Source organism: Hemicordylus capensis, chromosome 3 (assembly GCF_027244095.1).
Source record: "Hemicordylus capensis ecotype Gifberg chromosome 3, rHemCap1.1.pri, whole genome shotgun sequence".
Lineage (NCBI taxonomy): Eukaryota > Metazoa > Chordata > Lepidosauria > Squamata > Cordylidae > Hemicordylus > Hemicordylus capensis.
The window spans coordinates 104,836,538-104,852,331 of record NC_069659.1 but is presented as its reverse complement, the minus strand read 5'-3'; the positions used below and the strand labels follow the sequence as shown (position 1 = coordinate 104,852,331).

The following is a 15,794-nucleotide window of genomic DNA, read 5'->3' as shown; positions in this document are numbered from 1 at the left end:
ATGTATTTCAGCAGAATTTATTAGCATAAAGTAGAAGGCCGTTACAGTGAAATGTGGCAGTCGGACAATCAGAAGTGAAGACCAAGGCACATTTTTATGTATGAACGAATAAGTCTAACAGAATGATGAAGAAATATAAGGAATTTTCACCATATGAAGGATAGGATAAACTGTAATATTAAAAATAAGGACATCCGTAATCTACACGAAAACTCTAGAAGCAGTGTTTCCTATATGACCTTTAAACTAATTGGCTCCCAAAAGAGATTTAAAAGACAAATGAAACAAACTTTTAAATGTTAATACGAAGGAAGCTTGTGATACTTTTTAAAATTATTATAAGAAATAACCATTGCTGGTTATTTCCGTAGGTTTATTTAAACACACATATATACACAAAACAACAACAAACTCTATTGGTTCAGCAACCATATTAATCTGTAACCCAGACAAAGACACTAAAATAATGTACAGTAGCATAAATTGGTAGCTGACCCTGGAACTTTTCACATGATTGCTCAAAATTGGGCTGGGCTCCCTTAGCCCAGTTTTGAGCAATCATGAGAACAATGAGGCTCGCGGGTGAGCAGCTATCCCGCCGAACTACCCATTATCCGAAACGAGGTGAATGGAACAAGTGCTCCATCAACCTTGTTTATTTAATCGTGTGTTGACACACTGGGGTGGGGGGAGAGGGGAGGGGGGATCCTCACGCGGTGTCTTCCTGGGGTTCAGGGGGCTGGGGAGCAGCTCCTGTTCCCCTGACCCCTGGAGCTCCCGACAGAACTGCAGCCGGGCGAAGTAGTGCCTGACCGGAGCAGATGTTCATCTGGGCAGCCCATTCAGCCACCCAGCCACAAGTGTGCTCGTGTGCGGGGATAGCAGGCTAAGCCCACTGTCCCTGCACAAACCCCATCTGTCGCTTCACACTCATTGTGTGAAGTGCCTCAATAACTACCAACACTTACAGCTTACTATTCATACAAATATGCATTTTATTTTATCTAGGGGAAAAATGGCATATGCTGCTATAATTTCAAGGAAGAATAAATGCTTTATTTCTAACAAGAAAGATAAACCATTATATATGCTGAGTCTATGGGCTTGTTCGGGTGAAATTTCTTTAGAAAGAAAATGTTAGTCTTCTAACAGCCTTATACTGTGTTGATACCACTGCTTTTCTGCCGGCTCCCAGAAGCCTTTCTGCTTAAGTTTGCAGGCATATTGGCCTCACTTTTGACATGCTCAGGAGCCTCACAGCATTGTGTGCTCTCCATTTGTTGGCATATTGGGGATCAGTCACTTAGTAGGCAGTGGGGACAGTTACCCCTAGATTTAGCAGCTGCCAAAAGGCCAAAGTGAAAGGGAAATAGCCTCGTGTGTTCCCTATGCAGGGATATCTAAGTAGACTCCCAAAGTTTACTCACAACAGTTAACTCTACGTTCAAGGTCTCTCTGTATGATTGAACCTCCTTTGGTTTACCTCCCCTCCATAGATGCCTAAATGAGCTATAAGCCAATTACATCAGTGGGAAGTCAGATAAAGCTTTGCAAATGTGCATTCCCTCCTTATCAAGAGAAGGCTAGAGTGGGCAATAGAAATGTACCCATTAAAAGGCTGATTAGCTTACTAGGTGTTTCCAACCATTAACCTATTCATGCATTGTGTTGTAGCACAGGACAACAAACAATGTGATCTTTTGAGATTCCCCAGAACTGCGTTAGTCAAGAAAGAAAGACAATTGAAATGACCTCTCGGGACACGATTTGGGCTTTATCTGCTCCTGGATTCTTGATCCAGTGTTCCCCCTCTTTGGTCTCCAGTGCTCTTCACTTGGTTACCACATCTTGGAGTCATCCATTATTTGGATGCTGCAGTGGACAATTGCTATTTCACTTGCCAGTGTTTTGCTTTGTGGGCCACCCTTGCTTCCAGGTCCTAGATCGGCTCCCTTGCCAGATTCGATCTGCACAGTCCTACCTGCTACCACCTGGAGCTGGCTTCACAAGAACAAATGCCCTTTGGATCTATCCCTGCTACCTAACTCCCTTGATTCTTTGCTGCTACCCTCTGTTCCCCAGTCCAGAGGTTCTTCAGTCACTCCCAAGCCATGAAGATCTAACCACTACTGAAAGAAGAAACAAGGTTGTATGATAACTGCTGTGCCCCAATCTGGGCTTCCTCTATCCCTGTCTCTTCTCACTTAAATCCAAGAGCCTGTTTCTCTGAGCCTCCTTTCTGTGGGCAGCCTAGAAGCTACTTTGGTTTGACATTAAGCTAAATTTCCTCCTACCAGTTGTATGGTTAATACATTGTATAACAATGTATTTTTTGTAATAATATTGCTTTTTAGTGACTCTATAACTCCATTGTACCCCTTACCCTCAAATAAAACCTTCTCTGTTTTTGAACATCTCTTTCTAAGTCAGTTATTTTCCTGCAACCAACATTTGTATTAAATAATTTATTCTGATGTAGAACTGCTCCACTTTTCCCCACTCAAAGCCCAAACATGATTTTGGGGTTTTTACCGATTACCCCTGGGCAGTTGTGTCAACAGCTATTTAGATGTTCCTAATAACTTTGACATTCAAACACAGCCAGTTAGAAAAGCCCCAAGATACAAAGTTGAGATTTTTAGGGCAATTCACATGATTGTGTGCATGGACAGGCGGGGGGCGGGGGAGCAGGGTTCAACTTATCTTACCTAAGAAAATTGCTCTTGCCCCTGCTGCATGCAAGCTGCATGCTGCCGGGAGCAGTGCAGGTCAGCAGAGTCACTGGGGGATTCCCCCACGGGATGGGCACTCTAGGCACCTGTCTCCTTGTCAGTGTGAGCTACAAGCAGCTCAAGCTGACACATGATACCGAGAGCCAGTTTAAGGGTGCACTTTTGCTCTTAACCTCAGCTAAGGACCGGGCTTCAGTGTTGGGTTTAGCACAGCAGCAACTCTAGAATTTATATGGATCCCGGCAGTTTTCACAGGAGGCCAAGCACAGGATTGGCTGCTTAAGCCTGGGCTTGGCTGCTATTGAGAACAGCGTCTTTCAATCAAGGCCCTTTAATCCAGACTGGGCATAATAGATATAGAAAGGAATTTTGAATGCAGACTACCTGAGATGGATGAAAGGTATGTGCAACTCCTATCTGATGTGTTGATACTAGAGGGTAGTAGTGAAGTCAACCAAATTTCTTCAAAGTGGGATCCTGAAACAAGTGCCAGAGACTGGCACCTCAAAGGAAGTGTGAGCTCCTAAGTATGCTTTCAAGCCTGAAGTTCAGATAAATCTGCCCCTCCTCACCAGTTTTCCATGTCAGCCCTCCAAACCCCACCGAACAGACCATTTACTTACTCCAGTGGCAGTAGAGAAGGGGATCCTTCCTCCCCACCTCCCACCCTGGCATAAATATTCCAAACCAAGATGGACTGCAAGTCATCATTGCAGTAGCCCTTGGAAAAACTACAGTATCCACCAGTCCCTAAAACCTTCTTTCCAACCCAGCATGTCCGGATCATCAACAAAGGGAAGAGAGAAGGTTGATGTACACCCCACACTTTAATCCTGGTATGCTTCATGCCAGGACAATTGGAGCAGAGAAGAAGCCTCCTTCACACTTTTCTAGGGTGAGGAAGGGCACACCTTTGGGGGCTAGGAGGAAATGGAGAACATTTGCCTAGACCTCTACTGACTTCGAAAATGATCCTACTTCTTCCAATGTTTGTTTGGAAGGAACTTTATAATCCAATATAAGTTGAGAGGGGAATGTTTCATCCATCCCTGACTACTTTTCAACCTCTTTGGCTTTGGCCTGGGGTTCTTCATTTCATGGGTGCTTTTCTACATCTATCTACAACTGGTGGGAAACATTGAAGCTCTTAACATGATCCATCTGATGAGAATGGGAGTTTTCCTGACCCCCCCGCTGCAGATGATCCCTTACCCGTCACTGGGCAGGCAGATCACCCGCCCAGATAATCAGTGGCTCTCTGCGGGATGCCCGCGCCTTGCTCGGACGTTCCTGGGGTTGAGCTCAGAGAAGCACTGCCATGCAGCAACCCACCCCCAGAGCCCCAATAATGCATTGCATGAGTTCATGGTGCATTATTGGGAGCCCCCTTCCCCCCTCGGATGTGCCCACCATAGCTGCAAGAAGAAGTCGAAGCAGACACACAACCAAAAAACTGAGGCTAAGTGAGTGCTCATTTAAGAGGGTTGCTATTTATGCAGACTTCCTGCTGAGGAGCCACCGGGCTCACTCTCGAGTCTCGTGGTTCTCACCAGCATGCAAAACAGGGCTGGACTCCCTTAGCCCAGTTTTACATGCTCTTGAGAATAGCCTCCTTGTTTCAAAGCTTGGAATGTGCATGCCATAATATGTTGGTACCACCCAACTCCCCATTTTATTACATCCAGGAAAGACAAATGAATTCTATTAGATGACCTGATTTAAGAGCACCACCTGTAAAGATCTAGAATCTTTTTGTTGCTTGTTGCATAGGTTTTTATGGATGCTAATTGTTTTAATGCTTTTATATAACATACTTTGGAAGGTTTACCTGAAAAGCAAGCAAACAGATAATTCAGACTTTGAACAAATGTTATGACCTAGGAGAGTTATATTTTAACTTTTGGACCATCCTGGGACTCAAAGAAGGTCAGTTGCACCTGTCCTTGATTGCACTAGTTGTTCTCTAAACAAGGCATAAGTTGTGGGGATTCTCCCAAATCCAGCATTGCTTCTGGGTTCTAAGACAGTAGCAGTGGCCAAGATGTCTTTCATCAGCTTTAGCTAGTGAACTGTTGTAATTGTTTCTCTGAGATAAGTATCTGATAATGCAGCCATTCATGCAGCCAGTAATGCAGCCATTCATGCTCTGGTAACTCTTGACTGGACTACTACAGTGTGTTCTGTGTGGCAATGACTTTGAAGCTTCAGCTATTACAAAACAGTACAGGCTCAGCTCTTGACAGGGGTGGGCCACAAGGGGCATTTGCTCTTCTGGCTCAACTGCACCAGTTTCTTATTAACTTCTGTGCTCAAGCCTGATGGCCTTCAAAGCCCTATGTGGCCTTGGCCTGCACACAGTAGGGAGCGCCTTCTCTCATATGTACATCAAGACCTGTGGATGAGAATTGTTCCACAGATGTTGAGGGAATGGGGATCATGCATAACAGTGGTCAGACTTTGGAATATGCCATTTTTCACTGGATGTTTTAATTTCTTTACTACTGCACTTAATTTGTTTACTACTACATTTAAAAAAATCGCTCCAAATACCATCCTGATTGCAGGCAACTGTTAAGGGCAGCCAACCTGAATCCCCATTTTTCTTTAACACTTTTCATGATCTCATTGCAGTCACGATTTTGATCTGAGTGTGCAATCAGTATGATTTGGTGTCCCAGAACCAGAGTAACTGTCACACGGGACTAAGAACAGTGAGACAGTAGCCTGTGAAAGCAGATAACTAAATAACAAGGATTAAGAGTGATAAGGGTATTGGCACTAAATCAATATCCCCACTCTAGGGAGTGGACAGCCACATCTGTCAACAATGCAAGTCTTTAATGTTTTCATAGGGAATTCTCAAGGTCAGTGAGCCTCCCTTTTTCACAGAAGCTAAAAACATAAACCTGTGTAATTGCTTGGGAATCTCCAATTGTCAGCTAAAAAAAAGGAGCAAGAGCTGCCTATCTATTGTCTGTTTGGGTTATCCGAATAGAGGCAAGAATAATCACCTTAACCTAAACAAGCCTTTATTTTTTGCCATTGAGGGCCATTTCCTGAATTGACACCAGCTTAACTTTGCCCTTAAGGCAGGAACATTCTTATAAAGGATGCCACTTTTTCTTCCAGTGTGCACAAATGCATGTGTGTGCCAGTCTGCATGATGTGTATGCTCCTCCTTCTCCTGTGGACACAGGAGTTGGAAGACTACTCTGTGAAGAGCAGACACATCTTGGGGATGTGAGCAAGCTTTTCTAAGCATCTAGCCCTTCCTCCCTTCAAACCAACTAAAAGGAGGAGGGGAGATTTTCAGGGGCTGGTTTCTCTTTAAGGGATAAGTCCTAGTATCTGTGTGTGGGTTTGTAATTGCAAGGGTTAGAATTTGAAAGGGTTAGCGAACTCCAGTGTTTGTTCATTGTCACTGCCTGGAGGGGGTGGAGTTAGCTAGGGCTGGGGGAGGCCCCACACTCCTTTGACTCACATCCTGTGTCAGTTGGAAGACTACTCTCTACATAAGAGGTGTAGGGCCGATAGCATAGAGAACAGGAATAGCAAACAGGACATAGGAGTTTTGCAGGAGTTTAGTGGGAAGTGTGTGGGGGAGCCTGGAACTAGCCCCAGTGATCACAAGGAGACTAGTGGAGAAGAGAATGTAAGTACAAATCCCTTCCTCATATTCTTGGGAAAGGCTGCTTGGGCAGTAAATACCTGACCATAACAGCTGAAACCTATCCTTCTAATAAGCTATCTCTAAATACTGTAAACAGCCAACAAAAACAGTATGAAGATAGAAGGCCAGCAGGGGAGGGGGCACTTCCCAGTGTATTCCACAGAGTGCCACATGTATGACTATTTGCCCCATGGGCAGAAGTCATGGTTGTGTGCTTGGTACAAGGAGCTCCTGGCTCTTGGGGAGCAAGTTCGTTCCCTTAAGACCAAGGTGGCAGATCTGGAGAAGCTCAGAGAGACAGAGAGGCTTCTGGACAAGACCTTCAGGGACATGATAGAGACATCCCACTCCAGGGCTGATAGCTCCTCTGCTGTCAGGGAGAATGGGGGTCTTGGGCAAGGAGGACATTGGTCTGAGGAAGAGGGAAATGCTCCTTTAGAAGGGACCCGTTCCATGGATGATGAGCCTATATCCTCTCGCACAGGGGTTATTCCTTTGGGGGGTGGGGGCCTCCTTGTAGTGGGTGATTCAATCATTAGAGGTATAGAGAGATGGCTTTGTGACCCGTATGTTGACCACACAGTGACTTGCCTGCCTGGTGTGAAGGTTGCGGACATCACGCATCATCTAGATAGGCTCTTAGGCAGTGCTGGGGAGGAGACAGCTGTCTTGGTGCATGTCGGCACCAACAATGTGGGGAAATGTAGTTGGGAGGTCCTGGAAGCCAAATTTAGGCTGATAGGTAGCATATTGAAGTCCAGGACCCACAGGGTAGCATTCTCAGAAATGCTACCTGTTCCACGTGCAGGTACAGTGAGACAGGCAGAGCTGAGGGGTTTCAATACGTGGATGAGACGTTGGTGCCGGGAGGAGGGGTTTAGATTTGTTAGGCAATGGGATTCATTTTGGGGTAAGCAAGGCCCAAAAAGGGATGGGCTGCACTTGAACCAAGATGGAACCAGATTGCAGGCACTTAAAATCAAAAAGGTTGCAGAGCAGCTTTTAAAATGATGCCTGGGGAACAGCCAATGGGAGCTGGGCAGTATCCCGTTCGGCAAAAGCCATCCTTTAGAGTGCAAGGGTGCAAAGGATTCAGAAACCCTGTGGGTGACAATACAAGGCCTGAAAGGGAACATGCTACTGGGGACGTGCTATCGCCCTCCTGATCAAAACTCTGACAGTGACTGGGAGTTGCAGCAGGAAATCAGGGAGGTGTCAAGGAGAGGCTGGGCTGTAATCATGGGTGACTTCAATTACCCACACATAGACTGGGTAAATTCACAGTCAGGTCATGACAAAAAGGTCCAATTTCTAGATACGCTAAATGTCTGTGCCCTAGAACAGTTGGTCTTGGAACCGACCAGAGAGAAGGCAACCTGGGATTTAATTCTGAGTGGCACCCAGGATCTGGTGTGGGATGTCAGTGTCATCAACCCTTTAGGGAACAGTGACCATAGTGCCATCAAATTCAGCATACATGTGGGGAGAGAATCACCAAGGAAGTCTAACACAGACATTCTGTATCTCAGAAGAGGAAACTTCTCTAAAATGAGGAGTATGGTGAAAAGGAAGCTGAAAGGGAAAATCAGGAGAGTCACTTCGCTCCAGAGTGCATGGAGTTTACTCAAAACCACAGTACTAGAAGCCCAGTTAGATTGTATACCCCAAAAGAGGAAAGGTACCACTAAGTCCAGGAAGATGCCAGCATGGGTAACGGGTACTGTCAAGGAAGCCATAAAAGGGAAGAAGACTTCCTTCCAAAATTGGAAGGCCTGTCCAAACGAAGAGAACAGAAAGGAACACAAACTCTGGCCAAAGAAATGCAAGGCAACAATAAGGGAGGCGAAAAGAGAGCTTGAGGAACATTTAGCTAAAAGCATCAAGGGGTATAACAAAAACTTCTTTAAATACATCAGAAGCAGGAAACCTGCCAGGGAGGCAGTTGGACCTTTGGACAACAAGGGAGTGAAAGGGGTCATTAAGGAGTATATGGAGGTTGCAGAGAACCTAAATGAGTTCTTTGCATCTGTCTTCACAGCAGAGGATACTGAGCATATACCTATTCCTGAACCAGGCTTTTCGGGGGATGGCGGCTAAAGAACTGAACCAGATAGAAGTGATGAGAGATGATGTTCTAAACTGTCTGGAAAAACTGAAAACTAACAAATCACCAGGGCCAGATGGTACCCATCCAAGAGTCCTCAAAGAACTCAAATGTGAAATTGTTGACCTCCTTGCTAAAATATATAACTTATCCCTGCAATCAGGTTTTGTACCAGAGGACTGGAGAGTACCAAATGTAACACCGATTTTCAAGCAGGGATCCAGGGGTAATCCGGGAAATTACAGGCCGATTAGCTTAACATCCGTTCCAGGCAAATTGATGGAAAGCATCCTCAAGGATAAAATTGTAAAGCACATAGAAGAACAGGCCCTGCTGGGAGTGAAACAGCATGGGTTCTGTAAATGTAAATCTTGCCTCACCAACCTTTTGGAGTTCTTTGAGAGTGTCAACAAGTGTGTGGATCAAGGTGATCCAGTTGACATAGTATACCTGGACTTCCAAAAAGCTTCTGACAAAGTTGCTCATCAACGACTCCTGATGAAACTTAGTGGTCATGGGATAAGGGGAGAAGTACATGTGTGGATTGCTAACTGGTTGAAGGACAGGAAACAGAGGGTAGGGATAAATTGAGAGTTTTCACAATGGAGGGAAGTAAGAAGTGGGGTCCCCAAGTGATCTTTACTGGGACCAGTGCTTTTTAATTTATTCATAAATGATCTAGAAGCAGGGATAAGCCGGAGGTGGCCAAATTTGCAGATGATACCAAACTCCTTCGGGTAGTGAAATCCATAACTGATTGTTAAGAGCTCCAAAAGGATCTCTCGAAACTGGGTGAGTGGGAGACAAAGTGGCAAATGTGGTTCAGTGTTAGCAAGTGTAAAGTGATGCACATTGGGACAAAGAACCCCAACTTCAAGTATATGCTGATGGGATCCGAGCTGTCGGTGACTGACCAGGAGAGGGATCTTGGGGTCATGGTGGACAGCGCGTTGAAAGTGTCGACTCAATGTGTGGCAGCTGTAAAGAAGGCCAATTCCATGCTAGGGATCATTAGGAAGGGGATTGAAAATAAAATGGCTAATATTATAATGCCCTTATACAAAACTATGGTGCGGCCACACCTGGAGTACTGAATACAATTCTGGTCACCACATCTTAAAAAGGATATTGTAGAACTGGAGAAGGTGCAGAAGAGGGCAACCAAGAGGATCAGGGGCCTAGAGCACCTTTCTTATGAGGCTAGGCTACAACACCTGTGGCTATTTAGTTTAGAAAAAAGACGACTGTGGGGAGACATGATAGAGATCTATAAAATAATGCATGGTGTGGAGAAAGTGGATAGAGACAAATTCTTCTCCCTCTCCCATAACACTAGAACCAGGGATCATCCCATGAAATTGATTGCCAGGAAATCTAGGACCAGCAAATGGAAGTACTTTTTCACACAACACATTATCAACTTGTGGAAGCCTCTGCCACGAGATGTGGTGACAGCCAGCAACCTGGATGGTTTTAGGAAGGGTTTGGATAACTTCATGGAGGAGAGGTCTATTGATGGCTACTAGTCGGAGGGCTGTAGGCCACCTCCAGCCTTGGGGGCGGGGTGCCTCTGGGTACCAGTTGCGGGGGAGTAACTGCAGGAGAGAGGGCATGCCCTCAACCCCTGCCTGTGGCTTCCAGCAGCATCTGGTGGGCCACTTTGCGAAATGGGATGCTGTACTAGATGGGCCTTGGGCCTGATCCATCAGAGCTGTTCTTATGACACACCCATACATTCCAAATCTAGCCAAGGACTCTCTAGTTGTTTCTACTGAGGGACTGGCTGCCTTATCACTAATGCATAATGTATGCTTCCTGGTTTTTTCAGTCTTTCTGTCTCATCATTATACCGAAATCTTGTTGCCTCAGGCCCCTTTCCTCTCCCCACCCCCATGACTTCCATCATAGCCAAGATCTTCCTGGAGTGGGTCATCATTGGGGATTTGCATTCTAAATAACCCAGGACCCTCAGCCACCTCAATAATCCTCCCAGAGAAGGACGACCAACTACCTTTGAAATCATCACTCACCAGCTACACAAAGGACAGGTATAAAAACTGTGGCTTCTCTTTGTCTATCACTTCATATCTTTTCCCCTTCCTTCTATTCTGGGATCATCTCAAAACTTGCATCATTTAAATTCAGGGCTTAGGGTCCAGCATTCTGTAGTTCGGCACCATCTGGCACTGGTTCCCTGGCAGACTGCCATCTTTCTCTTTTGTGTGCTTCTGTACTTTAAAAACTTAATCTTTGTTTTTGGAGAAACTGGTCTTGACTTGGTTACTCCATTTTGGGTACCCTAGCTCTGGCCTGACTTTTTACACAATCAGGTATCCCACTATCTTATATAACATCATTGCTGCATGCTAAGTCCTCAAAGCTTAGTCACAGGGAGTGATAGCAATCACGTGCCTCAACAAAGATGATAACAGAACACAGTGTATAAATTCAAAATAAAAGCAAGTCACTAAAATAAAATTTCTTATAGTTGATACTTCTCAGAGACATTAGTGATCTCCAATGAGAAATGCATGTGGGTGTTATTTTAGTCTCTCTTCTTGAATGTGGGTGCAAGCAGGCTGTGCAATGTTGTTAATGCTTTCAGGAAGCCATGGCCCATCCCTACTGAAGCAGCACAGCAATATCCACAGTCCATAGGAACATAGGAAGCTGCCATATACTGAGTCAGACCATAGGTCCATCTAGCTCAGCACTGTTAACACAGACTGGCAGCGGCTTCCTCAAGGTTGCATGCAGGAATCTCTCTCAGCCCTATCTTGGAGATGCCAGGGAAGGAACTTGGAACCTAGGTGCTCCTCCCAGAGTCTTTCCATCCCTCAGGGGAATATCTTACAGTGCTCACACATTTTATTTTATTTATTTTTACATTTATATTCTTCTTCCAAGGAGCCCAGAGCGGTGTACTACATACTTGGGTTTCTCCTCACAACAACCCTAATGTGTGTAAAAGGTTGTCACCACCCAAATAGGGCAAGATTGTTCAGTAATCTGAACATATAGGGTCCATCTAGCTCAGTATTGTCTACATTGACTGCAGCATCCTCCAAGGCTTCAGGCAGGAATCTTTCCAAGACCTATCTGGAGATGTCAGGGATTGAACCTGACATCTCAGGTTCCAAAGTACCTTCTGCGTGCAAAGTACTTCCAAAGAGCTACTGTGAGCCACTGAGCTACAAACTCCCCTAGAGAATGAAAGGATTTTCTTTGGTATAATGTCATGGGTTTAGCATCTAGCATGCAAGTTGCCTGAGAAAGGGATGGACATCAGGCCTTGCTAGCCTCCAGGAAGAGAGAGGAATGCCTTGGGCAGGGTAGTATCCCTCCTGCTCCTGCACAGAGAATGGAGGAAGACATGATGGTAGGGAAGTTATTATTTCCCCCTAATCGAAACCAGTGGCTGCTCAGAAGACAAATGGAGTAAATAGCTGACTTATACCTTAATCTTTCAGATCCTGAATAAAACTGTTGAGGAATGAATGGTTAACAAAACTTATACACAAAGTAGCACATGACAAAACAAAATCTGATGAAGTCCCAGGAAAACAAAAAACAAAAAACCTCAGACATAATTTATTTGCAAATTAATCTAAGTGATACAGTTTGGGTATAAATTAAGATCTAAAAAAGAATGTTGGTTAAAAAAATGTACAAGTCCAAAGATTGTGTTCGTTCTCTCCCCCCACCCACCCACACACTTTTTTTTAACACTCACATTAGCAACACAGACAAACTGTTTAGAATTGATCTAGAAGTGTATATGTTAGCCTATGGAGTTTTATTTGGGTCATAGGTTTAGGCACAGTTTATCAAGCGCAACGTATGCTTAAGGTTATGATGACAGATGGTCACAGTTTTTGATCTTCAATTGTAACATATTTTAATGAACATTAAATCTGCAGTCACTGCATGAATCAGCAGGGATATTTAGCAGCAATTTTAAACCAGCTGTCAGGTATCTGTTAATTAGTTTGAACAATCAAATGGCAAGATCTTTAAAATATATACTCTTTCTGCTTATAGCAAAACTGACATTTTAAATGTCTGATCATGTAAGAATTACTGAAATAAGAATTATTGTAATAATTTCAATTTATATAGATTCAAAGCCATATTATATTATTATTGTTATTGTTTTTTCTTTCACATTACAGGGCAAAACTAAAGGTTGAAGAATTCTACTTGCAATTACAGTTAAATAAAAGCCAGGATTAGCTGTAACATCCAAACTGACCAATCCTGGCTTAATATAACCAAAGTGCTTGAAATAAACCACAATCCCAGAAAACCCAGAAAAAGCTTTAGGTTCAGATCATGCTTTGTTATTAGCAGAGCAATACAAAAGCAACCAAAAGTGCATTGGTCTCCTAGCTGCTCATTGAGTCTGACTCAGGTGTCAGGGAGCACCACTTGAACTCCTCTTTCTCATGAAAATAATTCCTTGCTGGTGAGCAGGGCCGACCAGTCCACTAGGCAAACTAGGTGGTTGCCTAGGGTGCCAACTGGGGAGGGCTGCCAATGGCCTGAGTCACATGCCACCCACACAGCTGCCCCCTGCCACCATGTGCAGGCTCACACACCTCCCATTGGAGTGAGCAGGTAGGCGACTGAGCAGGTGCTTCCCATCCCTGTTAGCTGCCTGGTTACCCACTTGCTCTCCTTGTTGCTTCTGCTCACCACTCCTGCCAGTGCTGGCTGCTTCTGGGCAGCTGGCCTGCCATGCCACATCGCCACAGCACAAAGTGATGTTATTATAATGTGCTATTGCAGGCCAGCTTCCCAGAAGCAGCTAGCAGTGTCAGGAGCAGCAGGCAGAAGTGCCTAGGAGAGCAAGTGGGTGGCTGGGCAGGACTGCCCACCTGCCAGGAGGTACCTGCATAGGCAAAGGTAGCAGGGCATGCCAAAGCCAAGCATTACCTTAGGTGCCATCATTCTTTGGTGCAGCACTGCTGGTGAAGCTTATCTGCCTACAGTTACCTTACTGACCTTGGTGGTGGTACAAAGACATCTTCCAGATTATCAGTCCAAGTCCTAATATACATGTTTACAAACATTTATGAAGCAATAGGCTCCAAAAGTGAGATATGATGAGGTTATTTTTAAATCACTATGGTTAACCTAGAAACAGACTTCCTCACTGTTACAGTGGTAACTAAGAAGGCTCCTCGGCTTACATAGATAGATAGATAGACAGATAGACAGATTATTAGATCTTGAACAAATAATAATTTGTTATATCTTGAATAGAATAATTTGAATTATTTTACTATATCTTGAACAAAGTATATGTATACAAATTTGGGGTTATTTTAGGAATAACAATCATATATTACATTGTAGCTTTTTAAAATGCAATGCATAAAATTGTTGCTTCCATATGTACCTGCCTAGTTGTCATGAACTTCTCTGAGAGGCAATATTAGGATGGGGTGGTAAGGTACAGGGATTGCATCTTCTTGGTGGTGACAACTCAGTCATGAATCTACCACAACATTTGCATTTGCTTGACTACTTGATGGTTATTAAGAGACAGATAAAATAGCTGCATTCATTTGGCTGGGAAGGGGATAGAGGCAGTAATAGATAGTGTGCTGGCTGAGGTGGACTGCCTTCACTTTTCCTGTCCCACCCTCTGTGTTAAGGTCTAAGAGAAGCTACAGTACTGCCTACAGTACTGGAAGACAGATTAAGACAATAAGAGACTAGAAGGCTCTATACATGATCAGTGTGCAGAGCCAAAAGGGGTTCAGCGGGGAAAGCGGGCTTGACCCGCTATCTCTGCTGACGATCACTCACCCCTTCTCAAGTGGGCGAATAGCCTGCCCAGACAAGCAACCACTTGCTTGGGTGCTCCTGTGCACAGCCACGGCTTGCAGCACCCTGCCCCCGGAGCCCCAGTAATGCACCGCACATGTCCGCAGTGTATTACTGGGAGCCCCCCCCCAAGTGTCTCCACCACAGACACATGATCATTCAACCCATTTTGGGGGTGTTCTCGCCTCACAAACCTGGGTTAAGTGGTGGGCTCCATAAGCGGGCTTACTGCCGAACCACTTCTGGGAGCTGCACGGCTCCCATTGCTGTACATGAGCAGCAGAAACCAGGCTGGGCTTCCTTAGCCCGGTTTCGGCTGCTTGTGAGAATCACCTCTACATGTTTCCCTGAGGTGGATTGCCTTTACCTGCTTTGCCGCCACCCCTTTGTGTGGAGGTATAAGAGGCAACATCCAGACGAGTTAAGCATGACTGAACAACATTGAAATCAATGAGACAATGTTGTTTTGACTAAGTTAAGCCCCATTTATTTCAAAAGGACTTCATTATGACTAACTGGTCCGGATATTGCCCGTGGTATTCCATTTGATAACTATTAGTGTGGTTGTTTAATTTAATCTTACTGCTGATTTCCTGGTGGCTCTATTGTTTTGTTTTGTTTTAAAAAAAAATCTTGGTTTATTTTGGGATACATTGTTTTAAACATATTGTAAGGACTACACTGAAAAGCGGTAAAAGTATTTTAATTACATAAACAAGCACATTGAAATAACAAAAAATGGTACACACATACCGCCAACTTTTGCAGATTTCCCAACATTTCATTTTGATCTTTGAAACCAGTAGTATGGACACTGTTCACAGCATCCTCCTTCTCAGTAAGCCATGCATCAAAGAGGCCCTAAAAATAAGGAAGTCTTTTGTAAGATAATATACAAACAATATACAAGACCAGTAAGATGACACACAAAGCAGTTTAGGACAGAGAACCAGTTTAGGAGGAGGACTGGGCGGGGGGCTTGCTAGGAGGCTGAGGTCTGTTGTTTTACCATCAGAATCTCTGTTGTCTGAGCTGGAAGGTTTGTTGAGCTGGCCTTGACCCCTCCCTTTGGCCTTGGGCAACAGAGAAACATCAACTGCTGAGATCCTGCTGCGGGCTTCAGCCACAGTTCTTATTGACCTGATGAGCTACAGCGTGTGGGGACCAGTTCCATCAGGCAGTATCCAGAAGTCCATGTGAGAGGTGGAGTCTGAGGGCTTCTGACTTAAAAGAAATAGGGCAATCCAGAGGTGAAGCTGTTGGTGTGGTGGCCCCTAAAGCTGGCTGCCAAAGGTGGTTGGCCTTTGGTGCTGAGCCTTTGGTGTGGGACTGAGGTCTGAGGGGAAGTTATATTTAAAGTCCTGTCAGTAGTGGTGGGGAGTAAAAGATTGGACATTGGTAGGCCAGTATGCTATTACAGGGGAAGGGAGAGCAGTAATTTAATTACTGTTTTCCC

The 15,794-nt window shown here is 44.7% G+C and overlaps 1 protein-coding gene across 18 annotated transcripts in view; it reads right to left on the bottom strand.

The window, feature by feature from the left end:
• The window catches only part of DMD (dystrophin), a 1,901,967-nt gene that overhangs the window by 1,164,337 nt on the left and 721,836 nt on the right, over nt 1–15,794 (bottom strand). For all 18 annotated transcript variants that reach the window (XR_008319265.1, XM_053308495.1, XM_053308494.1 and 15 more), the window contains one exon: nt 15,092–15,199. Coding sequence is in view for 17 of the 18 variants with exons in the window: in XM_053308495.1 (XP_053164470.1) it covers nt 15,092–15,199 (108 nt within the window). In the remaining variant the exon portion in view is untranslated. The remainder of the gene's footprint in view (nt 1–15,091; nt 15,200–15,794) is intronic.